Here is a 27,466-nt window from a genome sequence, read left to right as displayed (position 1 = left end):
CAGGTCCGTTTAGCCTCAGCTCCAGGGCCCGCGCCCCGCGGTGACTGCAGCACAAGGCCCGCCCCCTTCCTGGGGTCGCGAGCGCCGAACGCATCGAACGCAGCCAATAGGTGGTGCGGTGGCAGCACCGCGGGAGGTTCGATTCACTGGGCCTGGCGGGTCCGGGGACTCCTGGCGGCTGTTAACGCGCGCTTTGGGAAGAGGAAGGTTGAAGCGGGAGTGCTACGGTCTGGATTCACTTTTGCTGTTCTTTCCAGCTCTTCCTGGTATTCCCTTCCCAAGCCCGGGTCTTTTACTTGTCCTGCCTGGACCCCTGCTCGACCTCCCCCAGTCCGGGCCTGGCTTCCGGGCTCCAGACCTGGGAAAAACCCCTTCGGACTCGGCGCCTCGCCCTCCCTCCGCCTCGGATTTTCACCCCGGCCCCTGTCCCCTGGCCTGTGATTTCTTTTTATCTCCTGCAACTACCCCCGCCATCACGTCCACCTGGGACCATCTGCCCGACTTCTCTCTGCCAGTCTGGTACTCCATCTTCCTCTCCCCCGCCCCCTCCCCCATCCCAGACCTTTACCCACCTTTGCTTGGATACATCCTCTTTGGCCTGCTCTTCCGCCTAGATTAATTGACGACCGACACTCTCACAGTTTGGGCCCAAACTCCAGCCCCTAGCTGGATTCCCTCCATCCATGCTCCCTCTTTAATTAGCCCATGCTTTCAGTAATACAGCAGCTCGCTTTAACCGGCCGGCCGTGGTTCTGCACTCTCAGCTGCTGGCTGCCTTTGATCTTTGGCTGATGGGTACTTGACGTTTTATGCTTCTGAGCCCAGGATGGTAAGTATGGCCCTAAGGGAGACGGTGGGTAGCCTTGTGTCTCCGTCTAATGGGTTTAGGCTGCGGGATCTCTGGAAGTGCTCAGTTTCCATATTCCCCTTACAGAGGAAGAGCTTAGCTCCTAGCCAGCTGGCCAAGAGAAAACCGGAAGGCAGATCTGGTGATGATGAAGACTGGCAGCCTGGGACAGTGGTGAGTACCCTGCCCTCCAGGGGATGGGACAGGTAGGATGCAGGGCTGTTTGGGCAGAAAGGAGTCCTGGACTTGGTTTCTGGGGTTACATGGATGAACCTGGTCACCTCCAGAAACTCTTTCAGTAAACTTTTACTTAGTGCTTACCAAGTGTCAGGCATTGAACAAGATAAAAAAAATCTTGGTCCTCAAGGTGCTTACTAGAAATTAATATAGCCTCAATTTTTCTGGTAGAGAGGGATATTCCAAAGCAAAAGAGCAGATTGGGTTGGGCCTTTTGGCTCCCTTGGGAAAAATAAAATGGCTCCCCAATAGCAACTAGTTGCCTGCTCTTTTGCTCTTTATTCCCTACCCAATATCACAAAACAGTAGAGTATATAGGGCCTGCCTTAGGGTTCTGAGCTCACTTGGGCCTAGATTAGAGTAGTGGTGCCCATCTAGTCCCTGCTAATACTCAAGTGCAGTATGTTTGACTTTGGATTGGTCCTGTGCTCTGTTTCCGCTGTTGAGGCTTTCTGGGGCTGACCGGGTAGGACCTATGTATACAAAAATCAATAGGATAATACAGCATATACTTCAGAGAGAAAGAGCAGTTCACGAAGTAAGGGCTTGGCCACTGGAACTTTGGAGAAAGGGATTAGCTAAGGAAGGTCAAGAAGGCAGTTTTGGGCAGGGCCTGTATGTGAGGGGTGAAGGGGCTGGTGTTTGTTTCAGGTGTTTCTTGTAGGATCATTGAAGCTTCAAAAACCTTCAAAGGTTCCGTGGGGTCTTGCCCTGAAGTTGCACCACTGCTGGTGTGCAGGGGGCTCCTCTGCCTGTGAGGGATAAGGCTGCCTCTTGCTACTTACATGGGTCTCAGACTTGAACTTGGGGCAGCACTTGGTGCTGCTGGGTCATAAACGGTGCTGTTTGCTCCTGAAAACCCTTTCAGTGCTAGCGACCTCACTGCCATGGTGTGGGCTGACTGGCTCACTTTATTCACCTCATCCAGTGCCCATCTTCCGATTAGACAAGTTCTGTAACGTCATTAACTTCCAGTTTTCTCACCTGCTAAGTGAGTATAATAATAAACATTTATCATAGGCTTGCTGTGATGATGATACATGATAATATATGTGAAGAGTTTAGCACAGTGCCCGGCATTTAATAAGCGTTTTAAATGTGAGTTGCCATTGTGGTGAGCTCTGTGGTCTTCCAGACTTGACTTACCTTCCCCAATACTCTTCTAGACTCCCAAGAAACGGAAATCCAGCAGTGGGACTCAGAGCCAGGAGTGTTTCCTGTCTCCCTTTCGGAAAACTTTGATTCAACTAACCAATCGGCCACCCTGTCTGGATAGTAGTCAACATGTAAGTCAGAACTGCAACCTGTTGGTGAATGCGTGTGCCCTATGGAGGCACCTTTCTTGTTTTGTCTAGGGAGGCTTCTACCCCTGAAGACTTCCTCAGTGCTCTACAGAGGAGCCAGCAGACAGACTTTGGTGGAGGCTTTGGGTCTACCTACAGCCTCAGGGGCCTGGCCTCTTTCCTTCAAGATGTGTGCCTGACTTGGAGTCCCTGTTGTTTATGGTTATCTGGGCTCCAGATCTCAGGTGGCTCAGATTCCTGAGGACATGAGGGTATAGAAAAGGAAAGGCCATGGCAGGGTGTTGGAACCAGGATCCTCATGCCAGCTCAGTCTCTCACTTAGCATATGGCTTTAAGAGGTATCAGAGTCCTACAGCTTCCACGTGTTTCCGCTAGTAAAATTCAACATAATCTTTACTACGGCAGGTTCTGTGCATTATCTCATGTAACTCATTTGTTAAGATGTGGAAGCTGAGTCTCCGAGGGGTTAAGTAGTTTGCCCAAAATTACAGAGTAGTCAGATCTGCTTAGCTTCAGCAAAGCTTTTTCCACCAAACTTTCTGAGGACATTGGTATTGAGCTCTGGCACTGAGCTCCAAAAACTTTTGGAATTTCTTTCTTTTCTTTTTTTTTTTTAAGATTTTATTTATTTGACAGAGAGAGACACAGTGAGAGAGGGAACACAAGCAGGGGGAGTGGGAGAGGGAGAAGCAGGCTTCCCGCGGAGCAGGGAGCCCAATGCGGGGCTCGATCCCAGGACCCTGGGATCATGACCTGAGCCGAAGGCAGACGCTTAATGACTGAGCCACCCAGGCTCCCCTTCTTTTTTTTTAATTTTATTTATTTACCTGTGGGAGAGCACGTGCGTACTGAGCTGGGGGGGAAGGTCAGAGGGAGAAGCAGACTCCCTGCTGAGCAGGGAGCCGGATGCATGAGCTGAAGGCAGACTCTTAGCCGACTGAGCCACCCAGGCGCCCTTAAGATTTTACTGATAAGAGTGAATCTCTGGAAGAGGGAAGCTTTGACCTTGGTGGGGAGGGGGGATGCTCTCCCTCTTCTATCAGAAGAAAGGGATGGTTTAATTTGCAGTAACTAAATAAAGTGAGAGCGTGCTCTCTCCCCTGCCTCTGCCAGTCTTATCAGACCAGATTCCCGGAGGCTGGTCATTGCAAGTCTTGTAGGCTGTGTCCTCATGTTTTAGGCCAGGGATGCTCACATTCTCCCATACTGGTTGCACAAACTTGCAGTTCTTTTTTAAATCTGGATCATGACCTGAGCCGAAGGCAGACCGCCCCCCAGGTCCCGGCCCCCAGGTGCCGCACCTTTGGAATTTAAGTGATAAAGCAGTAAAGGTGTCTTTTACTATTCATTAAAAACGTTTTAACCACACCTGAGTTTATGTTAATAAGATTCATTTGTAAAGCAACTAACCTTGGTGGCTGGTTGCCAGGGGCACCAACCTACCAGTGGCTAGTGTTTAATCAATCATGCCTATGTAATGAAGCCTCCATAAAACCCCAAAAGGTCAGGGTTTGGAGAGCTTTTGAGTTGAACAAGAATTTATCCACGTGCCGGGAAGTGGCATATCCCAAACTCCTGTGCTCAGGACTCTTCCAGACCTCGCTGTATGTATCTCTTCATCTGGCTCTGCATATCCTTTAGTAGCCTTTGTGATAAATGGTAAATCTAGTAAGTAAACTTTTCCTGAGTTCTGCGAGCTGCTCTAGAAAAGTAATTGAATCCCAGGAGGGTGTTGGACCCTCCGATTTATAGCCTATTGGTCCGAAGCACAGGGAGCAACCTGGATTTGGGATTGGGGTGGTGGGGAGAGGCAGTCCTGGGGGACGGAGACCTAACCTGTGGGATCTGATACTCTCTCCAGGTAGATAGTGTCAGGATTGAGTTAAATTGTAGGACAGGCAGGCGGTGCTGAATAATTGCTTGTTTGTGGAAGCGCCACACATCTGGTGTCAAGTGGGTGGGGGGGAGATGCAGGAGTCTGTTTTTACTTTACAGGGACATTTTGAAGGAAAAATGGGAATAAAGTGATAGGAATATGTAATGGATATTAGTTATTTGTGCATTCAGCAAATATTTTTTATTTTTTTAATGTAATTTTATTTAAGATTTTATTTAACAGAGAGAGTGCGCGCTTGTGCACACATAGGTGGGGGGAGCGGCAGGCAAAGGCAGAGGGAGAAGCAGGCTCCCCGACGAGCAGGGATCCTGATATGGGGCTCAATCCCAGGACCCCGGGATTATGACCTGAGCCAAAGGTAGACACTAAACCCACTGAGCCACCCAGGCGCCCCTCAGCAAACATTTTAAAACATTTTTACATAATACTTGATAAATACAAAGGAATATGTATATAACATGTGAAATAGAAAACACAGAATAAACACCCGTGAACCCACCATTCTGCACTAGAACATCACCAAAGTCATAATCCCTTTTCCCATCCTGACAGGTAACCACTGACCTGAATTATCTTCATCATCCCTTGCTTTTGTGATAGTTGAACTATATATAATTGATTAAGTAATACATTGTTTAATTGTTTACTAAGCCGTATTAAAAAATGGTGTGTATGGGGCGCCTGGGTGGCTCAGTCGTTAAGTGTCTGCCTTCGGCTCAGGTCATGATCTCAGGGTCCTGGGATCGAGAGCCCCGCATCGGGCTCCCTGCTCAGCAGGAAGCCTGCTTCTCCCTCTCCCACTCCCCCTGCTTGTGTTCCCTCTCTCGCTGTGCCTCTCTCTGTCAAATAAATAAATAAAATCTTTAAAAAAAAAAAAAATGGTGTGTATGGGGCACCTGGGTGACTCAGTCGGTTAAGTGTCTGACTCTTGGTTTTGGCTCAGGTCATGATCTCAGGGTGGTGCGATCGGTCTCTGGGCTCAGCGAAGAGTCTCCTTGAGATTCACTCTCTCCCTCTGCCCCTCCCCCTGCACACATGCTCTTGCTCTCTCTCAAATAAATCTTAAAAAAAAAAAGGTGTGTAGTTCTGTGGGACTCTTTTCATTTAGGATTCATTCAAGTTGTCTTATGTAAGTATATGACATAAGTGCAAGTGCAGTGGGATTATACAACAGGGGGTCTGACAGTCTGGAGGTTGGTGAAGGACCTGAATCTGAGGGATGTGCTGATTAGGTCGAGTCCTCAAGGATAGGAGGAGTCAGCCAGGTGAAGAGAATGGGCAGTGTTCTAGATAGAGGGGACCCTAAAGGCAAAAGTGCTTCAGGCCCACAAAAGTCATATAGTGCAGCCTTGGAGATGAGAGCACTTAGCCTTAAATGTGATGAGTTTGAAGTTCTGTAGGATAGGATATCTAGGTTTGGGGATGGTTGCAAATATGGGTAAGTGTGGAGCTTAGGAGGGAAGTAGGGACTGGAAATAGATTTGGGGTCCTTAGCATAGAGATGATATTTGACCCCTCCAAAGTGTATTGGAGTGTCAGTGAGTGCAGTCAGGGGAGCTGAGGTGCAACCCTGAGCCCCGAGGAACACTTACCTTTAAGGGAGTTAAGCAGAGAAGGAAGAACTCCTCAGGGACTGAGCATGAGGTCCTAAAGAGGCGGAATAGTAGGAGAGTGGTGTCATGGTAGTCAAAGGCAGAGAATATTTGGGAAGCAAGAGTGGCCGGCTTTGTCTAGCCAGATAAGGATAGAAACATGTCCACTGGAATTAGGGTTATGTAGGCCATTGGTGATCTTGGCCAGAGTCATTCCAGAGGAGTGGAAGGGGCAGAAGTTGGGAGAAGTGGAAGATTAGAAAGGGGAGACAGATACTCTTTCTAGAAGTTTGAAGGGGTGGAGATAAGAGGTCAAAGGAATTTTTGTTTTTTAACATTTATTTTAGAGAGCAAGTGTTCATGGGGTGGGGGCGGAGAGGGAGAGAGAATCTCAAGCAGAGTCCTCGCTGAGCATAGGCCCACCCATCCCACCCCCCCCCCATCCCCCTGGAGCTTGATCCCAGGACCCTGAGATCATGATCTGAACTGAAATCAGGAGTCAGACGCTTAACTAACTGAGCCACCCAGGCTCCCCAAAGGAATTTTTGTTTTTAAAATAGGAGAGAGTTAAGCATGTTTTAAATGCTGGTGAGAGAGAGCTAGTAGAGAGGGAGAGGTTGAGATATAGGAGAGATCAGGCAGAACTGATAGAGTGAATCTCTGGAAGAGGGAAGCTATGACCTTGGTGGGAAGGAGGGATGCTCTCCCTCTTCTTTTTTTTTTATTTTTTAACTTTTTTTTTTTAAGATTTTATTTATTTGACAGAGAGAGACACAGCAAGAGAGGGAACACAAGCAGGAGGAGTGGGAGAAGGAGAAGCAGGCTTCCCGCAGAGCAGGGAGCCCAACGCAGGGCTCGTTCCCAGGACCCCAGGATCATGACCTGAGCCTAAGGCAGACGCTTAACGACTGAGCCACCCAGGTGCCCCTGCTCTCCCTCTTCTATCAGAAGGAAGGGATGGTATGAATTTGCAGTAACTAAATAAAGTGAGAGCATGCTCTCTCCCCTGCCTCTGCCGGTCTTATCAGACCAGGTTCCCGGAGGCTGGTCATTGCAAGTCTTGTAGGCTGTGCCCTCATGTTTTTGGCCGGGGATGCTCACATTCTTCCACACTAGTTGCACAAGCTTGCAGTTCAAAGTCTTGCATTTTAAATCTGGAGCATAAATTCTTGGCTACTCAGAGCCTCAAATCTAGCCTTCTGTATTGCCAATTTTGAAAATAATATTTCAGTTTTTTGGGGGCACCTGGCTGGCTCAGTCAGTGGAGCCTAAGAATCTTGATCTCAGGGTTATAGGTTCAAGCCCCATGTTGGGTATAGAGATTACTTTAAAAAAAACTTTAATATTTCAGGTTTAGAATTGAAGCCAAATTAGAAAGGAAATTAGAGGGGCGCCTGGTGGCTCAGTCGTTAGGCATCTGCCTTCGGCTCAGGTCATGATCCCGGGGTCCTGGGTTGAGCCCCGCATCGGGCTCCCTGCTCGGCGGGAGGCCTGCTTCTCCCTCTCCCCCTGCTTGTGTTCCTGCTCTCGCTGTCTCTCTCTCTGTCAAATATATAAATAAAATCTTAAAAAAAAAAAAAGAAAGGGGGCGCCTGGGTGGCTCAGTCGTTAAGCGTCTGCCTTCGGCTCAGGTCATGATCCCAGGGTCCTGGGATCGAGCCCCGCATTGGGCTCCCTGCTCAGCGGGAAGCCTGCTTCTCCCTCTCCTTCTCCCCTTGCTTGTGTTCCCTCTCTTGCTGTGTCTCTCTCTGTCGTAAATAAAAAAAAAAAAAAGAGGGCGCCTGGGTGGCTCAGTTGGTTAAGCGACTGCCTTTGGCTCAGGTCATGATCCTGGAGTCCCTGGATCGAGTCCCGCATCGGGCTCCCTGTTCGGCAGGGAGTCTGCTTCTCCCTCTGACCCTCCCCCCTCTCATGTACTCTCTCTCATTCTCTCTCTCTCAAATAAATAAATAATCTTAAAAAAAAAAAAAGAAATTAGAATCTATCTCCTTCCTTTCCCTCTTATTTATTTATTTATTTATTTATTATGAGAGGGAGAGCATCCATTGGAGAGCTGGGGGAGAGGGAGAGGGAGAGAAGCAGACTTCCTGCTGAGTGTGGAGCCCGATATGATGCTGGGGGCTTGACCCCAAGACCCTGAGATCACGACCTGAGCTGAAATCAAGAGTCAGATGCTCAACCAGCAGCCACCCAGGCACCCCATCCTTTTCTACTCTTTTGACTTAAGGGTGGCTTTGTGTTAGCGTTGTTCATATACGAGTTTCTCATTATCATTGCTATTCTTAATTATAATAATCATGGTAATTAAAAATAGTACAAGATTTTATTCAGCTGCAAAGAAATATGCAAATAATTTGGGCCTTTCTCCGAACCCCCCCATCATGTTACTTAGTGTGATGAAGTTCAGTTCTCCACATTCTTTTTCTATCTTCCAGGAGATTGTCAAATATATTCATTATATTTTTCCTATTTAAAGTACACTGAGTTTCTAGAAATTTATAAGCTTTATAGAAATGGGTCAGAATAAAAGTAAAAATTTCAGGGCAAGACAGGTTTGCTTTTTTCCCTATTAAACTACCTTTTTGCTTGAGGGGAATATTTTTCATTATTTCTTTTTCCACTAATGTATTCCCATTAAAACTACCTTTAGGGTTTCTGTTCTTGTTTTCTCCTTGCTTTCTTGGGTTTCAGCTCTTGTTTTGTTGAGGTTCACAGGCCGTCATAATTCCCTAGAGAGCTCAGGGATATGTAGACCAGAAGACCGGAACTTTGATGGGCTTGTCAGAGTTAGCTCAGGGGCTGGCGCTGTGGACTCCCCTGCATGCTCTTCTGCCCCAGCCCCATCACCCAGTGCTGGTTCCAGGCTGAGGTGCTGACACAGAGGCTTCCTGTAGGCTCTGACGTGGAGGCACCAAGGCCACCCTTCTCTAGGACCTATGTATGTTTGCTTCTTATCACCCTTGTCCCCCCTGCTTTTTTTTTGTGATTTGTTTGCCCTCTCATGTCCTCTTTCTCATGTTGTTCCCTCTCACGCCTTCCCGTGGCAAGAAGCTGCTGACTCTGGACTGATTCATATGGCTGTAGTCAAACAGTTGGATTAGGAGGCCATACCGCGCACTGGTTACAAGTCAGGGTCTTGGAATGAGGAAAGTCCTGCACCTGTCATGGCCCTGTGACTTGGGAAAGTGACTTAACCACTCCGTCTCAGTATGCCTATCTGTAGAATGGAGATACCAGTGATAGTACGTGGACGTCCTAGTGCTGGTAGTGAGGATTCAATGGCAGTCTGAGCGCGGGCATCTTGAATGCTTAGCACCGCATCTGCTATACACTGTTAGTCACCATTACTGTTGTCATTTTTGCTGTTGTTGTTAATATTATTTACTAATACTACTGTTCATATTACTGCTACTACCACTACTTTTTGAAGGTCTGGTGAGTTCCCAAGGAGGCCAATGTGGGAAATTAGATGTAGTAGGCAGAATTGATATGACAAAAGAAATGTGAGGTACGTTTGGGAAGATGTAGTCCTGGAGGAGAGTGTTTGAATCCAAATATTGGAGTTTTCTGTTAGTACTGAGGTTGGGTAAGTTTGTGGTGCTTTCTTCTTAAAAGGTGCTGTCCCCTAGGGAATAGTTGTTCTTGCTGGCATGGCCTTTCATGAATGAATGGGTTTAAGCCTTGTGGCTGACAGCTGAGGCTGGGCACTTGCCAGTGGCACTCTGCTGTCCCTGGCTATTTATAGAATCTTTGTAAAGCCTCAAAGATGAAAGCTGTTGTATAAAACCTAATAACCTAATATGGAGCACTTCTCCTTATGTTCTGGATGCATCTGAGTGAGATGTAATCAAAATATAATGCTCTGAATGTATTATCTTTATTTTTTTATTTTTTTAAAGGTTTTTAAAATTTATTTAATTGACAGAGCGAGAGAGGGAACACAGCAGGGGGAGTGGGAGAGGGAGAAGCAGGCCTCCTGGTGCCCCTGAATGTATTATCTTTAAATAGGCATGTTGTTATTTTAAATTTTTTTAAAAAGATTTATTTATTTTAGGGGCGCCTGGGTGGCTCATTCGGTTAAGCTTCTGCCTTCGGCTCGGGTCATGATCTCAGGGTCCTGGGATCGAGCCTCGCATCGGGCTCCCTGCTTAGTGGGGAACCTGCTTCTCCCTCTCCCTCTGCCACTCCCCCTGCTGAGCTCACTCACTTTCTCTCAAATAAATAAATAAAATCTTTAAAAAAAAGATTTATTTATTTTAGAGAGCAAGAAAGCGTGTGCGAGTTGGGGAGGGGCAGAGGGAGAGGGAGGGAGAGAATCTCAAGCAGATTCTCCACTGAACACTGAACCTGATGTGGGGCTCAATCCACGACCCTCAGATCATGACCCGACTGAATATGAGTCAGGTGATCAACTGACTAAGCCACCCAGGTGCCCCTAAATAGGCATTTTAGACTGCATTTGTAGAAATATTATCCCATAACATCTTTAATCAGTCCTGAATCCCTGTTTCTTCTTTTTCTTTTTAGGAATCCTTTATTCGAAGCATTTTGTCAAAGCCTTTTAAAATCCCCATTCCAAATTATCAAGGTAAAAAAATGGAGACTTTCCTATTTTTTGAATCAATCATGTGTGAATGTATTTGAATAATTTAAAACCTCTGCTTTTGTAAATACATGCTTACCTTGGAATTGAAGATGCCGGGCTAGTGGTGATGGTGTGTGGGGCAACACTCTAGAGGCCTGCATGTAGGCTGTGTTTGATAGCTTCAGCAAGGCCTGCCATGACTAACTGCCCCTCATCTTCTTGGGGGGTGGGGGTATGCCAGTGCTTGGGAAGCTCTTGGTGGGCCTGGGTGGCTGAAGGCCTCAGATAGTCAACCTCAGAAACAAGATGCTACTAAATTCACTCAGATTGAATGAAACCTGGGTTCTATGTAGGACATAGCGTTGTGCTAAAACTGGGGCTGGGGAGGGAGGAGGCCAACTCTCAAGAGCTCTCCGTCTTGAAGGGCCCCTTTGGGTTCTAGACCTTCCTAGGCTTGACTTGAGATGAATAAGACCCAGCCCTCCAGAAGTTTATAGTTAAATGGGAGAAGTAAAATGGGAAGAACTCTGATCTGAGGCAGACTGGGATAATGGTCAGATAGAGGTGCGCAGCTGGGTTTTGGGAGGTTCTGGGAGAGAGAAGGTCATATGCAAGCTTAGGAAAAGTTATGTGAAGGATAGGCATTTGAGCTGGTCCTGCTGATCTCTTCAATATAGAGGCTCAGGTGACAGATTGTTGGTTTCTAGGTCCTCTGGGCTCTCGGGCCTTGGGCCTCAAGAGGGCTGGGGTCCGCCGGGCCCTCCATGACCCCTTGGAAGAAGGTGCCTTGGTTTTGTACGAGCCTCCCCTGCTGAGCGCCCATGACCAGCTGAAGCTTGACAAGTATGTACATTGGTATTTCTTGAGCAGGTCTGGTCTTCTGTTAAGTGCACATACCTGGAAGGGCAGAGGGCATTGTGGTGTGATTTTTCCTTGGGACTGGCATGTTTTCAGAGTGCTGTCATGACGACTGCATCACCATCCAGAGAATGGGTAGGTGGGGAAGGAGAGTGCGTGGGGAAGCTTGTGGGCATGTCCAGGTGTTGGAGGTTCCTCACCCTTCCTGCCAAGCTTGCTCAGGGGAGTAAGAGGGATTGATGACATCAGGAACCCTCTCCTCACTTTCTAACTCTTGGAGCAAAAGTTGCTGTGGTTTGATTAGCAGTCCACGAAGGCCCTCTCAGGCAGCTGCCTCTGCGGCCTCTGGATCAGCAGGACACGATTTCCTGAGGGTGTACCCTTGCACTTATCTGAGCTCCATGTTTTCTTTGCTGTGTTTCCTCAGGGAAAAACTCCCTGTCCATGTGGTTGTTGATCCTATCCTCAGTAAGGTCTTGCGGCCTCATCAGAGAGAGGTAAAGGGGGTTGGGGGGAAAGAGGTATGGGCTGGGAGACTGCCATCCCTGGGGCAGCAGCAGTGTGGGTACCAAAGTGGCCTGTTACTCCCCAGGGAGTGAAGTTCCTGTGGGAGTGTGTCACCAGCCGGCGCATCCCTGGCAGCCACGGCTGCATCATGGCTGATGAGATGGGCCTGGGCAAGACGCTGCAGTGCATCACGTTGATGTGGACGCTTTTGCGCCAGAGTCCAGAGTGCAAACCAGAAATTGACAAGGCAGTGGTGGTGTCACCCTCCAGCCTAGTGAAGAACTGGTACAATGAAGTTGGGAAATGGCTTGGAGGGAGGATCCAACCTCTGGCCATTGACGGAGGCTCTAAGGACGAGATAGACCAAAAGCTGGGTATGGAGCCTTACCAGAGTTGGCTGTGCTCTTCCATATAACTTGCTCCTTTCTTGTGTGTATGCTCCCTGATGGCCAGCAGGCTGAGGGCAATGAGGGGGTAGAAGAGAATTCCCATGCAAAATAGTGGAAATAGTGATTTCCAGGCTAAATTAAAGAACTATCAAACTTTTTTCTTTAAGATATTGTAAGATTTGTTCCCTTCACGTGTTTTCTGTTGTAGAAGGATTCATGAACCAGCGTGGAGCCCGGGTGCCTTCTCCCATCCTCATCATTTCCTATGAGACATTCCGCCTTCATGTTGGAGTCCTCCAGAAAGGGAGTGTTGGACTGGTCATATGTGACGAGGTACTTGACTTTCAGCAGTCTGAGAGTCCTGGTAGAGGAAAGTGTTGAAATCTCCTCACTAAGAACTGCCATCCAAGCCCTGTGTCAGTCACTGGGGATTTTTTTTTTTTTTTTTAGATTTTATTTATTCATTTGAGAGAGCGCGAGAGAGTGCATGAGTGGGATGATGGGGGGGAGAGAAGCAGACTCCCCACTCAACAGGGAACCTGACACGGCCTCGATCTCAGGACCCCGAGATCATGACCTGAGCCAAAGGCAGACACTCAACTGACTGAGCCACCCAGGCGCCCCAGTCTTTGGGGAATATTAAGGACAGAACTTGTTGCCTTAGAGGATGCAAGTGAGAGGGAGAGCCTTTGACACCAACCTGCCAATAGGGATTAAGCAGTGCTTGGAACTCCAAGGAGGGTGAGGTTTGGTTTTGTGCCTCTAGACAGTATTCTTAGACCAAGGAAAGACTTTGAAGGATGAGAGGGATTTGGATGGGTGGAGAGACACAGTACAGTGTTTAGGGGACTAGGTTCTGGAGTCAGACTTTTATTCAAATTCTGGCTCTTCTACGTACCAGTGAAATGATCTTGGACAAGTCACTTAACCACCTGAGCCTCTGTTTCTGAGTCAGTGAAGTGGGGTAATCATTTGTTTCATGGGATAATTGTGAGGATTAAATGAGGAGAATGAGGGAAAGCTCTTATCATAGTGCCTGGTATGTCATAAGCCTGGTAGTTGTCATAAGACTGGTTTTTTTTGTTGTAGGCTGGGGGGATGCATGTGAACGGAAACACAGGTAGGAAAGCCCAGTGTGGACAGTCCATACACCTTAGAGTAGTCTGTGTTGACTCTCTGGGACAAAGGGAAATGTGCTAATAGTTACTTCCTAGCCTTTTCCACCACTATGCATGAATGGTGGTAGAGATGCTACTACCTAGAAAGGCATGAGGGTGGCTGGGAACTACCCGGTATAAAGAATTTTCCAGGTTTTCAGGGTGCTTGGCTACGCTGAGGCTGCTACCATTGTTTGCACCTCTTGGGAAGAGTGAAGGCCACTTTGCACACCCCTGGGGCTTTAGTGGAGAGATGGCTGAAAGACTTGGCCCCGTTTGTCAACTGATTGGCAAGCCTGACTATGCTCTGGGAACTACAGGTTAGCTCAGTATCTGAGGGACTTTTGGGGAGGTTACAGGGAAGAAAGGCTTACTTTTGGGATGCCATGCTTGCTAGTTAGGATCTCTTTCCCAATTGGGCTTTTGTCCTTAATAAAGAGTCCATCATTGTCCGGCATGTGTACCAACCTGTGACAGCTCGATGGGCTGTTCTTTCTGGTAAAAGTAAAGGGTTTAGCAGGTTGAGGTGGGTTATATGTGTGATAATCCTATAAAGCTCAGGGCCCTGGCCCATCTAGATTTTCTTCTGCTCTGTAGTGTTTCTTTTCTTTCTCATTCTGTCCTGTTTTGCGACCTGACTCTGCAGGGCAGAGGGGAGTAGGCTGCTTCTTGCCACACTGCAGCATCCTGGCCCTCCTTTTTACTCATCTGCCCTTTTTTGTCAGCAATTTGTCAATTGTCAGAGACACAAGGAAGCCAGTCCTGAAAGACAGCCTACTCTAGGAGGAGTTTGTCAGTTTGTCCTGTTCAGACCCTGGAAAGGGAAGATGCTACCCCAGGCTTTCATGCTCCCAGCATCCGCGATGCTTTCTCCTAGCTGATGCTTCTCTCTGGCACACAGAAGTGCTGCATAATAACTCTGTGTACAAAATCTTTGGTCCTTACAGTAATCCGAGTTAGGGCAAGTCAGAAGACTTGGGCTCAGCCTTGGCTCTGCCACTTGTAAGCAGCCTGTGCAGATGAGACTGCTCGGAGACTCACTTCCATACAGTGAGCGGGTGGCACAGGGTCTACCTGAAAGGGACATGGTCCAGATCAAGAGAGAAGATGTATGGAAGTATTTTGTAAAGTATATGAATAGGTGAGGGATTGACATTGTTGTCATCATCTCAGTTTTGGAGGTTAGAAGTGTGATGACTTGCCCAGTTGCCCCCTGCCAGGACCTAGTGAACTGGGACTTGAATCCAGGCCTGAGATTTTAAGAGCTGGCTCTTATCCCTTACTGCCTCAGGTATAATACAAAACTTGGTGTAAGAAGCGTGGCTTAGGCATGGGTAGAAGAATGTGTGCCTTATCCAGACCCGTATATGTTCTTTTATAAGATCTAGAACACATGGCAAATCAGAAGAAACATGCTGGGGAAATGCATCAAAAACAAGAATGCTACTCGTAGGGCTCATGTTTCAGAGAGAAAAGTGGTATTTAATCGTGGTATCATTTTTTGTTTTTAAAAAGGATAAGTGGAGAACCCTGCCAGAACAGAAATTAAGCAGCAGCTTATTAATAAGAGCTCTGACAACTTTTCATCTGGCCAAACGTTTGATTTGCTGAGTTGCCAGAGTTTGGCTTATTTTTTTTAAAGATTTTATTTTTAGGGCGCCTAGGTGGCTCAGTCAGTTGAGTATCTGACTCTTCATCTCAGCTCAGGTCTTGATCTCAGGGTCGTGAGTTTAGGCCCTGCCTTGGGCTTTGCACTAGGTATGGAGCCTACTTTAAAAAAAAAAGAAAGAAAAAGAAAAGAAAGATTTTATTTTTAAGCAATCTCTACACCCAGCATGGGGCTTGAACTCACGACCCTGAGATCAAGAGTAGCACACTCTTCTGACTGAACCAGCCAGGCACCCCAGAGTTTGGGTTTTAAATCTCTGGGTGGAGGCTCCTGGGCGTCTCTTTCGTTAAGCGTCTGCCTTCGGTTCAGGTCATGATCCCAGGGTCCTGGGATCGAGCCCCACATCGGACTCCCTGCTCAGCGGGAAGCCTGCTTCTCCCTCTCCCACTCCCCCTGCTTGTGTTCTCTCTCTCACTGTGTCTCTCTCTGTCAAATAAATGAAATCTTAAAAAAAAAAAAAATCTCTGGGTGATGGTGGGAGGAGGTGGGTCTGGAGCCTGGGTATTCCCATAGGGAGTTGGGATTGGCTTTCCCTTCCAGAGACCCACAGGGATATTGTGTTAGTTCATTTATTGGGTTATTTATTAAGTGCCTGTTGTGTGTCAGGTCCTGGGGGTCCCATGATGCCTGCCCTCAGGGAGCTTCAGTTGAGAGGGACCCAGTTGTTGACACCTATTTCCCTAGGGTCTTTCGGGTAATTTCCTCACAAGTTTCATTTCCCTCTTAGGCTCCAGAGTCTCAGCCTTCTCTGTTTCAGGGCTAGAGCTTGGAGCCTCTAGTTGTTTTTTATTTTTTTGTTTTGGATGTCTTAAAAAATATTTTTAAATTGAGATGTAATTGACATATAACATTGTATTTTAGGTATACAACATCCAGTCGTTTTTAAAGTTTAAAATTCTAGGTCTAATTCTTCTTTAATAGCAACCATGGTTATTAATTCATTTCATTCAACAAACATTTACTGAGCAGTTCTCTGTGTGCGGCTCTGTCCTATGCACCAACTTATATAAAGGCAAGTCTGACATGGTCTCTGCCTTAAGAAGTTCTTGTCTAGCTGAGGAGATTAAGTAGAGTATGATTAGTACTCTAGTATATATAGCAGTAGATGAGCGGCAGGGTAGTGCACTGCCCAGACTTTGGAATCACAAAGACCTGAGTTCAAATCCTAGTTCTGCTTTCTACCGGTGTGATTTGGGATAACTGTTCACCTTTCTGAACTTCATTTTCTCTAAAATAGGTATTACAATTCCCACTTATCTGATTGTTATCTGGATTATAGAAGAGACTATAGGGATTCAGTAAACAGCTATTATGTTACAGGGTGCCATAGGAGCGTGGAAGTGGGAGAGACCAACAGCCTGGGGTCCTTGAGGAAGGCTTTGCATAGGAGGTGACATTTGAGGAATTTGCCTGTGGGAGAGAATTCTGGGCAGAGGAATGGCATGGGCAAAGAGACCTAAGGAAATCCAGCATTAGGAGTGGGGAGGAGTTACAGCTTCTTGGACTAAGACAAGCTGTTGAGAGTTGTCAGAGAAGTTACCTAGGGCCTTATTGAGAAGTGCTAAACTAATGAGCTTGGACTTGATTCTAGAGACAGGAGGGTCATTGGAGGGTCTGTGTTTAATTGCATCGTACAAGGCTAACCAGAGGGGGCGCATGCTGACTTGTTTGTTCATTCTTTCACGGGTGGTTGCGTTTCGAATGCCTTGCCCGGTACGGGCTGAAATGGGGGACTTCGGATAGAAGAGGCACAGGCCTGATCTTGCCCATGTGGTTCTTGGGGAAAGAGGAAAGATAATAGGGTTCTTTACAACTTTCTTGAAAACGCCTTAAAAAAGAGAGAAGTAACAGTGGTGTGTATGAGGCGTGAGTGATGGAGAATAGAGATTGGGGTACAGATGCAAAGGGAGGCAGAGAGAGGCTTTTCAGGTATATGAGCTGTGGATTCTGCAGGGTGAGGGAAGGAGGAGCCTGGCCTAAGTCCCTTTAGCTCTGACAGCCTAGACATGGCCTATAGACCAATCCAGAAGGCCTTTGGCTCAGTAGGTTCTGGGTTGGTTGGGCTGATGGGGAGGGGAGGATTCCCTGAAAACAGGGGTCTAGAATAGAACATGGCTGAATGTCTCTGAAGAAGATAGGCAGCCTGCTAAGGCTCTGGAGGTTGGGGCAGGGAAGACGAGGGGAGGTAACGGAGTCGAGGGAATCCTTGCTTTATGAATGTAGCACTGATGGTCTGGAAACTGAAGGTCTGTCTCTTGAGCCTGACTTTTCTCCCTAAGGAGGCAGGTAAATTCTCACTCTTACTGTATCCTGCTCAGTTCCCAAGGCCCAGGACTTGTAATGTTTATGATTCCTCTTTCCCTGTCTACACAGGACTTTGCTATCATTAGGGATGCCAGATCATGCCCAGGCCTAAGTGAGAATTAATTTCCTTGCAGGGACACAGACTTAAGAACTCTGAGAATCAGACTTACCAGGCACTGGACAGCTTGAACACCAGCCGGCGGGTGCTTATCTCCGGGACCCCCATCCAGAATGATCTCCTTGAGTATTTCAGCTTGGTACATTTTGTTAATTCAGGCATTCTGGGTAAGAAACCAGCCTTGTCTGCTACATTGGAGAGGAGGCTTGCTTTGGCCTTGGGAGTGTAACTCTAGCTGAAGAGAGAAAGGGGAGAATGCTAGTTATATGTAGGTCACTAGGCACTCTTGTAGGAAGACTTCTTTTGTCAGGGAGTAGCTTAGCCATTGGGAGACATTGTTTCTACTGAACAACTCAGCAAGGCCCATGGCAGCCATTTTTCCACCGCAGAGGTGGTAGGACTATGCACAATGTACTGTCACTATGGGCTGGGGATGGAAACACTACCCCTAGGCATTTTTGCTCATCACATCCTAGCTGCCTCAAGAGCTTTGGCCTTGGAGCAGACTGTCTTGGGCAATTTTTGTTTCTTAACTACTTTTAGTGTACAATTCACTGTCATTAAATATGCTTACATTGTTGTGCAACCATCACCACCATCCATCTCCAGAACTTTTTCTATCTTGCAGATCTGAACCTCTACCCATTAGACAATAAATCCCCCTGTCCCATTCCCCCCAGCCTCTGGCAACCACAGGTGGGTAGGTCTTGTACATAAATATCTGTGGGAGGGTTTGTTAGTGCCACCCCAACTTGCCAGTGCTCAGGAAGATAACTTTAGGCGAGAACCAGCTAAGCAGCAAGATTTCATAAAGTGAACACATTTGTGTAACGACTATCAGATCAATTACTGCCACCATCTCTGCAGCAACCCTTCTTTTTTTTTTTTTTTCTTTTAGATTTTTTTAATTTAGAGCACGAGTGGGGAGGGGCAGAGGGAGAGGGAGAGAGAGAATCCCAAGCAGACTCCGTGCTGAGTGTGGAGCCCAATGTGGGGCTCAATCCCACGACCCTGAGATTGTGACCTGAGCCAAAATCAGGAGTCAGGTGCCCAACCAACTGAACCACCCAGGCGCCCCTAGCAGCACCCCCTTCTAATCACTGTTCTCTCCTTTTCCCCGGGAGGTAAACACTCTTCTGACACTTGAGTTTGGTTTTTGCCTATTTTTGACTTTATGTAAATGGAATAATACAGTATATATTCCTCGACATCTGGTTTCTTTTTTTTTTAACATTATGTTTATGAGAGTCATCCATGTTGTTGCTCGTGGTGGTAGTTTGTTTCCTTCTTCGTATACTATTCCTTTTTTTTTTTTTTAAGAGAGATAGAGAGGGGAGCAGAAGGGCAGAGGGAGAGGGGTTGAAAAAATCTTAGGCTCCACGCTCAGCAAAAGCCTGATACGGGGCTCCATCCCATAACCCTGAGATCACCACCCGAGCCAAAATCAAGAGTTGGATGCTTAACCCAACTGAGCCACCCACGTGCCCCAATACTATTCCATTTTTATGAATATACCAGAATTTATTTATCTGTTCTGTTGATGGACAGTTGAGTTTCCAGGTTTTTTTGTTTTGTTTTTTAAAGATTTTATTTTTTTATTTGACAGAGAGAGACACAGCGAGAGAGGGAACACTCAAGCAGGGGGAGTGGGAGAGGGAGAAGCAGCTTCCCCCCGAGCAGGGAGCCCGATGCAGGGCTCAATCCCAGGGTCCTGGGATCATGACCTGAACTGAAGGCAGACACTTAACGACTGAGCCACCCAGGCACCCCGAGTTTCCAGTTTTTTATTCTTTTGAGTAATGATGCTGTGAACATTCTTGTATGTCTTTGCCTGAGCATAGTGTGCATTTCTCTTGTGTAAAAAAAAAAAAAAAAGAAAAAGAAAAATGAAATCCATGCGGGCACCTGAGTGGCTCAGTCCGTTAAGCATCTGCCTTCTGCTCAGGTCATGATCCCAGGGTCCTGAGGTGGAGCCCTGAGTCCTACAAGTAGAATCGCTGGGTCATATGTTATGCATGTGTTCAGCTCTAGTAGATAGCGATTGTGCCAGTAGTATATGAGAATTCTAGTGTCTCTACATCAGAGGTCAGCAAATTTTTTCTTAAGGGGCTAGATAGTATTTTAGACTTGCAGGCCATACTGTCTCTGTTATAAGTACTCAGCTCTGCTATTGTAGCATGAAAGCAGCCATTGAATGTAAATGAGTGGGCATGGTTGTGTTCTAATAAAACTTTATTTACAGAAGCAGGTGCCTGGCCCGTGGCTGTAGTTTGCTGACCTCTGCTCTTATATCATCACCAATATTTATCTTAAGAGAAATTTTTTAAAATTTTAGTCATTTTGGTGGGTGTTTTAGCATTTACCTAATGTTGAATAAAGTTGAACACCTTTTAATATGTTTATTGGCCATTTGAGATCCTCATTTGTGAGATATCTGACTTTTTTTATTCCTGGCCAAAAGAAAACCCTATACCCATTAAGTAGTAGCTCCCTATTTCTCCTTACCCTTAAACTCTGACAATCACCAATCTGCTTTCTGTCTCTAAGGACTTGCCTATTCTGGACATTTCATATAAATGGAATCATACAATATCTGACCTTTGTGTTTGGCTTCTTAGTATAATATTTTGTCCATATTGTAGCAGGTATCGGTACTTCATTGCACTGATACATGCTACTTCATCTCTTATAAGCAGCATATAGATGGGCTTTAAAAAAAATCCAGTCTGACAATTGTATTGTCTTTTTAATTGGATTATTGGTCCACTTATATTTAATGTAATTAGTTATATATTTGAGTTTTAATCTGTATGGCCTGTCAAGTCCCCACTTGCTTTGGTAGCTCTCTGATCCGTTCAGAGATTGCCTGTGATTTGTCTAGCTTTGTTCTTGGCAGGAAGGTGGTTTGTAACAAAGTAGTCTGCCACTGTTGGCAGTGGGCTAATCATTCCTTTTTTACATTCTTTTTTTTTTTTAATTAAAAAAATGTTAATACAGTTCAAATCAGTGTGCCAGGTTCATTTCAGCTCCTTCACTGCCAAACCTGGGAGCTGGGATTGCTTTAGTTTCTCTGTCTTCTCCTTGTCTGGGATGACCAAGGTATAAAGGTATCTGGTGCATCAAACTCTAAACTTCACATTATTCTTATGTTTCTTGATCTTGACAGATTTAGCATCCTTGTGCCTGGCCATAAGCAGAAAGTCCTTGATTTCTTCAATTTTGCTTAGCATGGCTACCAGGGCCCCCTGGGGAGCGTGTGGCTGGCACAGCAAGCGACTAGAAGCGAGGACAGGAAAGAGTGAGACTTCCCCTTTGGTTTCTTTTTTTTTTTTTTACATTCTTTAGTGCTTTAATTTTCCCTTCTCTCTTGTCTTAGGAACTGCCCATGAGTTCAAGAAGCATTTTGAGTTGCCAATCTTGAAGGGCCGGGATGCAGCTGCTGGTGAGGCGGACAGACAGCTAGGAGAGGAGCGGCTGCGGGAGCTCACCAGCATTGTGAATAGGTAATGGCAGGGTGGGGGCTGGGTTCGGCAGCAGCTCCTTTCTTCAGGATTTCCCCCCAAGTTAGGTCATCAGAATTGCCTCCTAAGCCATCCAAGGCAGTCCTTTGGGGCCGTGGCCTATAAGGGCTGGGATTCTAGGGAGTGGGATCTGTGCCCTGACCAGAGCCACTGAATAAATGGAGGTGTCTTGCAGGCCAAGTCCCTGCTTTCTTCCTGGTCTGGGCCCTGTAGTCTGGTTTGGGGCTGCTTAGCATCCTGTTGAGGAAACTCTTCTCTGATGTTGCCTGACTCCCTGAGCAAAATATCCCTTGGAGCATTGTTAGTACTTCAGAAGCTTCCTGTCAGTTGATCTCAGAGCTAAAGCACCAGGCTTCCCTTCTCAGGCCCCATAGCCTTCTTTGACAGGTAGAAATAGATCTGAAGGATGGGTGTGGCTCCCAGACTAAGAGGGCTTTTCCATAGGGTCCACATAATCCAGGGGAGAAGTACTTTCGGGACTCCTCTGTTGTAGGTAATATACTTGATGATTTATATCCTGGAGTCCTGCCCCCTCTCCGATTTTAGATGGTAGGAGGGACAGTCACTATGTTCTTAGGTGCTACTCCTAGTTCTTAGGAGCTACTCCTTAGGTGCCTGATCCCTGTCCTTCCTGGTCTGCCAGGAGGTAAGGGCTTAATTTCATTGAACCTTGGGCCATGTGGTATTTGGGCAAGTGCAAGCAGAAACTCCCCTAAGGACTTAGTGGTTTGTAGCTTGCTTTCCTTGTCTGAGCGCCAGGTTCAATGGGAGGTCTTGGCCTTCTCTTGAAGACCAGCTAAACTTTTCAGGAGGAAGACAAAGCGTTGTCAGTGTAAACTAGATTGTTTGAAAGGGTCTTTGTTCCCCTGACTGAGACCCTCATAAAGATATCTTTGCCATAGGGCTGATGGGTCTCTGACATATGATACTACAGAAGAGAAATAGTCTTTTGGATTCTTTGGGTGGTAGCTTTTATTCCAGTAGTTAGCATAGCATTTTTACCAACCTTTTGCCTTCTTATCCTGTCTCCCCAGGTGTCTGATACGGAGGACATCTGATATCCTGTCTAAATATCTGCCTGTGAAGATTGAGCAGGTGGTTTGTTGTAGGTACTGAACTCAACTGAGGGGTATAGAGTGAGTGTGTTTAAAAAAAAAAAAAAAAAAACAACTCAGCCCTTGAGGCATGGCTGGGCTCTCACGGTGTCTTCAGGACAGAAGTGTGGTCCAGCCTTTCCCACTGACCCAGCTGCCCTTTTTTCAGGCTGACACCCCTTCAAACTGAATTATACAAGAGGTTTCTGAGACAGGCCAAGCCAGCCGAAGAGTTGCGTGAGGGCAAGATGAGTGTGTCTTCCCTTTCTTCCATCACCTTACTAAAGAAGCTTTGTAATCGTGAGTTGGGTCCATGTCCTGGGTTCCTCTGAAAGAGTGAGCAAGGGTAGGCTCCTGTATGGTCCAGACACCTTCCAAACTTGTCTAGAGTCCTCATGAAGGCCACATGTGATTCTAGCCCTTCCTGAGGTATGAACCCTACATTGTGTACTCTGTAAACCAGACACTTTGTTTTAGAAGGTTTAGCTTATCCCCTGCCCAGCCCATGCTTGATGCTTGGGGTATATGGGACTGTGTGTGTGTGAGTATGTGTACGCACACGTGTGCATATAAAATGTTGGACAGGAGGAAAAATAACAAACTTGCCCTCTCTGATATAGTTACCTTTTTGCTGGGAGAACACACTAGTGAGCAAGATGGTCCCAGATGGAACTGACTGCATACTGGGATTTGGGGTCAAGCAAGTCTGGTGCTGAGGAAGGTCTGCTGGGTAGGCTTCTAGAGGGGGTTCCAATGAACACTGAAGTGGAAACATCCAAAAGCATTGTAGCTGGCATTTTGCATTTTGTTTGTGGGTTTGTGTCGTTCTCCCCCCTCCGCCCCCCCCCCCCAGATCCAGCTTTAATCTATGACAAGTGTGTGGAAGAGGAGAATGGCTTTGAAGGTGCTTTGGAAATATTCCCCCCTGGTTATAGCTCCAAGGCTGTAGAGCCCCAGCTGTCAGGTAAGCCAGTCTTTGGGCTCCTCTGAGAGGAGGAGTGGGAGACTGTCTCTGTGTGCTAGATGTATCCTTATCTCAAGGCATGATATCAGGAGTAAGAGTCCAGGGGCATTGGGATGGCCTGCTGGGGGCTAATGGTTGCTGATTTCTCTAGGTAAGATGCTGGTCCTTGATTACATCCTGGCAGTGACCCGAAGCCGCAGCAGTGACAAAGTAGTGCTGGTGTCCAATTACACTCAGACGTTGGACCTCTTTGAGAAGCTCTGCCGGGCCCGAAGGTAGGGAAGAGCCTAATCAGTTTGCCAAAGCAGTGTCTCCTCGACCGTCCCACTAGGAAGAGTAGCTGTTCTGACCGGTGGATAGGGGCCAAGGTGTGGGTATAGTAGGGTCTTCCCAGAAAATAACTGTTCTCTTACTGCTGCCACGGTCCCAGCTCCGTCTCTAAGCCGAAGAGCCCCTGGTCCTTCAGGTACTCCCAGAGGACGGAGTCCTGGCCTCGAGCTCCCTGCCTATCCCTTTGGGAGTTTAGGGTCTCAGGTTGTACATGAATAGCCTCAAGCATGGTTAGTTCAGTTCCTTCGGGAGCGGGGCTCTGCTTCCTTCTTGGGTTCTGATCTTTGGATTCCCCTTCAGGTACTTGTATGTCCGCTTGGATGGCACAATGTCCATTAAGAAGCGAGCCAAGGTTGTGGAGCGCTTTAACAATCCGTTGGTAAATGTACAGCCCCTATTCCCACACTACCAGTGCAGTAACAGAATCCAGGGGTGACAGAGAAGCTATAAGGGTGCTCTGCTTTAGGGTTTCTTCGATTGTTTTGTTTTGTTTTTTTCCCCTTTTCTGGTGGGCGTGGTGGGGTTAGGCTGGTTGGTGATGGCTGGGCTGGGAAATTGGTAGGCAGACAAATTGGTGGTATTGCTGGTCCTTACAGCATGAGAGTACAGATGTGTGAGAGAGTAGTCTGCTGGGCTGAGTAAGATTCCAGTTCAGGCTGCAAGAGATTCTTTTTCTCCTGCTTCCTCTTTCCAGAGCCCTGACTTCGTCTTCATGCTAAGCAGCAAAGCTGGAGGCTGTGGCCTCAATCTCATCGGGGCTAACCGACTGGTCATGTTTGACCCTGACTGGAACCCGGCCAATGATGAACAGGCCATGGCCCGGATCTGGCGTGACGGTCAAAAGAAGACCTGCTATATCTATCGCCTGCTGTCTGTAAGGAGGGTGACAGTGGTCATAGTAGGGGTGGGTCATGGAACAAGACCTTCAGGACCATCTTGGGTTGTTTCTCAGTACCTCTCTTTGTCTCCTCTGCCTCTGGCAGTGGCCAGGCTATGGGCTTAGCCAGAGCCCTTTATTCTTCTGTACTTTCTTCCTCTCTCCACCCAATTCCTTCAAAACCTTACTGTGCCACCTGGATACCTGTTCAGGGGTTAGCAAACTCTACTGTGGTCGCCTTCCTTTGACAGGACACCTGCTTTCCCTCATCCCTGATCTCTGCCGTGTCACTTGCCTCCACGGGTCCATGGGGCTAAGAAGAGGTACTGGCATTCTCCACGTTCTCAGTCATCATTCAGACCATCCACCCTACAGTTCTCTTTTAAAGCTCATGTTATCTGACTTGACTACTGTCTTTTCTTCCTTGTTACAGTCCTCTATCCTATGCTATTTTCCTAATTCATTGGTGACTTCGGATACCAGCCCCATCTTCGTTTTTTTCCCCAGATCATCTGGATGTCAAGGACCATGCAGTTCCCTAGCACTCTGGCCTTCATGTTTCCTTGACCTCTCTAAGTGAGCTCTTCAACTCCCCCTCATTTAATTACTCCCAAGGCCACACTCCAGAACTTTAATAGTGCCAAAACTACACATAGTTCCAAACTTTAATAGCTATCATTCTCTTCTCACTTCCTGTTCTTCCAGCTTTCTCATACCGCCTACATCTGCTTCAAACTAATGTCCCTAGTACCCCACCTCCCCCCAGTCTGGCTTGACTTCTCTTTCTTTTTGTCCTGATTCTTACCATGCATCCTCTCAGCCACTCTTTCTGTAAAACCTTCTCCACTTGGATCATTACAACTGTTTTCAGCTTCTGCACCTGATAAAATTTGCAGGTATAGATCAGCACTAGCACAAATTCACATATTCCATTTTGGGCTGGGCCGTATCTCGTTTCTTTCAACAGCCACTTCAAGCCTTCACCACTTCCCTCAAGTTTCTTACCTAACCCTGACTCTCATTCTTTTTGCAGAGACCTTGTCTTGTACTTCACAGAGAAAACGTAGGCTACCAGGCTTGAATTCTCTAGCCTCTCTTTCGTAAATCTCTGCACCTGGCTCTTCCCTTCCCATCTCCGAGGAAGATCATTTCCTTCTTTTTTGAGGCTCATCATTCTAGCTTTGCCCTAGATTCTTTCCTGTCCTTTCCTTTCTTAGTCAATTAAGTTCTCCTTTATTTCCCTGGGTCTATAAACATGCTCAAGTAGCTCTCACCTTAAAACGGTTTCTTAAGCCTCTGTCCAATTGTAGCTACTACTTTGTGTTACTTTCCATTCATTCATAGTCACATTTTTCCAAAGCCTACCAATTAACTTCACTTCCTCATCTTCCACTCACTCATCAGACCCTTTATATGCCCCTGAACCTGCTTTTGAATGTACTGTTGGCTTCCTAATTGCCAAAACAAGAAACTCTTGATTTTTCCTCTGTATCTGACACTGTTGACCACTAATATTTAAAATTGTAATCTGGTTTTCCTACTTCTGTGATTACGTACACTCATTATATTGACAGATCTCTAAATTTTTAGCCTAGAACTCTTATGAGTTCTAGACCCATATTTCCATCACCTATTGTACATTTCCACTTGCATGTCTATGAACACTTTGGATGCATGGTGACTAAATTCATTTGCTTTCTGAATTCTGTCATTTAATGGTTCCATTATCCAACCAACCCAAACCTGGGTATCATCCTACTGGACCATTCTCTGTCTCCTAACAACAAATTACTATTGATTTTTACCTTCTGGAAATTTCTTTAACCTTCCTCTCTGTCCCACGCTAAGGTCACAGTCCTCTCTCACTTGGATATTGCAGCAGCTTCCTGATTCTTTACCTTTGGTCTTAACCTGTTTTCACATACTGCTTCCAGAATGAACTTGACAAAAATTCTGATTTTGCTTTTCATCACTTACAGGACAAGGCCAAGCTCTTTCAGCCTGGCATCCATATTTCTTCAGTATGACCTCTGCTGACTTTCTCAATCCCAGCTTTTACTACATTCCCACCATCCTTTAGACAGGCTTAGGTTCTCAGTCCTCTAGTAGGCCAGGCTTATTCCTTTGTTCCTATGTGGCACCTAGGAGCTTTCCCTTCTCTCTTTCTTTGTAAACCATCTATTCATTTTTTAAGATTCAACTCAAGGATAATCTTTCAAGCTTTCCAACACTCCCCTCTACCATCCCTCTTGTGGGCCCTTGGGTATCATATACAGGTTTTTATTATTGTACCAATTAGTTTATGTCTCTCCCACTAGACTATGAGCTCAAGAATAGGGATCATATTTGATTCTTCTTTGTATCCTCGTGTACAGGGCCTGGCCTAGGATACCCTAATGATATTTATTGAGTGAGAGAGACCTGGGCTTGGTGTGGAGCTCTGGTGAAGCTGCTGCAAACCTCAGCTCACTCTGAAGGAATGTAGCCAGGCCATGAAACCCTCCATTTGTACAGAAAATATCCTGGGTGAGCAGACATGTACAAGTCATGTTCCCAAGAGACAGACTGGGAAAATGGACTCAGCTGAGCAGACGTGCGGCTATAGGACTTGTAGTTTTATTTCCCCTTCTCTTGGGTAGCTATAGTTTCAAGCCCTAGGTTTTCCTGCCCCCCTGTGTTTGGGGATGACTTAGCCATGCATCCCTTGGTCTCCCCACCCCAGGCAGGAACCATTGAGGAGAAGATCTTTCAGCGCCAGAGCCACAAGAAGGCACTGAGCAGCTGTGTGGTGGATGAGGAGCAGGATGTGGAGCGGCACTTCTCTCTGGGCGAGCTGAAGGAGCTGTTTACCCTGGATGAGGCTAGCCTTAGTGACACACATGACAGGTGAGTGGAGTGCCCTTCCTGGCTGTTACCTCTGAATTCCCTGCACACACGGCGATGGGCACTGTAGTCACCACAGCTCTGTCCTCTGCCCCAGGTTGCGCTGCCGCCGCTGTGTCAACCACCACCAGGTCCGGCCACCCCCTGATGGTTCTGACTGTACCTCCGACCTGGCTCAGTGGAACCATAACACTGATAAGCGGGGGCTCAAGGATGAGGTACTCCAGGCTGCCTGGGATGCTGCCTCCACTGCCATCACATTCGTCTTCCACCAGCATTCCCATGAGGAGCAGCGGGGCCTCCACTGATAAACCAGTCGGTCTGGGTGTAGCT

General features: G+C 46.9%; 1 protein-coding gene and 1 pseudogene across 1 annotated transcript; one reads left to right on the top strand and one right to left on the bottom strand.

The window, feature by feature from the left end:
- Nucleotides 1-153: 153 nt before the first annotated feature.
- RAD54L (RAD54 like) lies at nucleotides 154-27,441 on the top strand. Its single transcript, XM_078073207.1, has 18 exons — nucleotides 154-829; nucleotides 935-1,021; nucleotides 2,251-2,370; nucleotides 10,405-10,465; nucleotides 11,170-11,305; nucleotides 11,748-11,817; nucleotides 11,913-12,201; nucleotides 12,425-12,549; nucleotides 17,481-17,631; nucleotides 20,841-20,967; nucleotides 22,020-22,094; nucleotides 22,249-22,379; nucleotides 22,933-23,043; nucleotides 23,195-23,318; nucleotides 23,674-23,752; nucleotides 24,068-24,247; nucleotides 26,973-27,136; nucleotides 27,231-27,441. The coding sequence occupies exons 1-18, from the start codon at nucleotides 827-829 to the stop codon at nucleotides 27,439-27,441; spliced, it is 2,244 nt and encodes a 747-aa protein (XP_077929333.1). The 5' UTR covers nucleotides 154-826.
- On the bottom strand, nucleotides 17,625-20,887 carry LOC144381932 (large ribosomal subunit protein eL38 pseudogene; annotated as a pseudogene).
- Nucleotides 27,442-27,466: the final 25 nt, after the last annotated feature.

This window comes from Halichoerus grypus, chromosome 5 (assembly GCF_964656455.1).
Source record: "Halichoerus grypus chromosome 5, mHalGry1.hap1.1, whole genome shotgun sequence".
Classification (NCBI taxonomy): Eukaryota; Metazoa; Chordata; class Mammalia; order Carnivora; family Phocidae; genus Halichoerus; species Halichoerus grypus.
Note: the sequence above shows the minus strand (reverse complement) of the source record. Positions and strands in the feature narration are given on the sequence as shown.

Coding starts and splice junctions, on each gene's coding strand:
- RAD54L (XM_078073207.1), top strand. Junction 1,022..2,250: donor ACTGGCAGCCTGGGACAGTG/GTGAGTACCCTG, acceptor ATACTCTTCTAG/ACTCCCAAGAAACGGAAATC. Junction 23,044..23,194: donor TGTAGAGCCCCAGCTGTCAG/GTAAGCCAGTCT, acceptor TGATTTCTCTAG/GTAAGATGCTGGTCCTTGAT.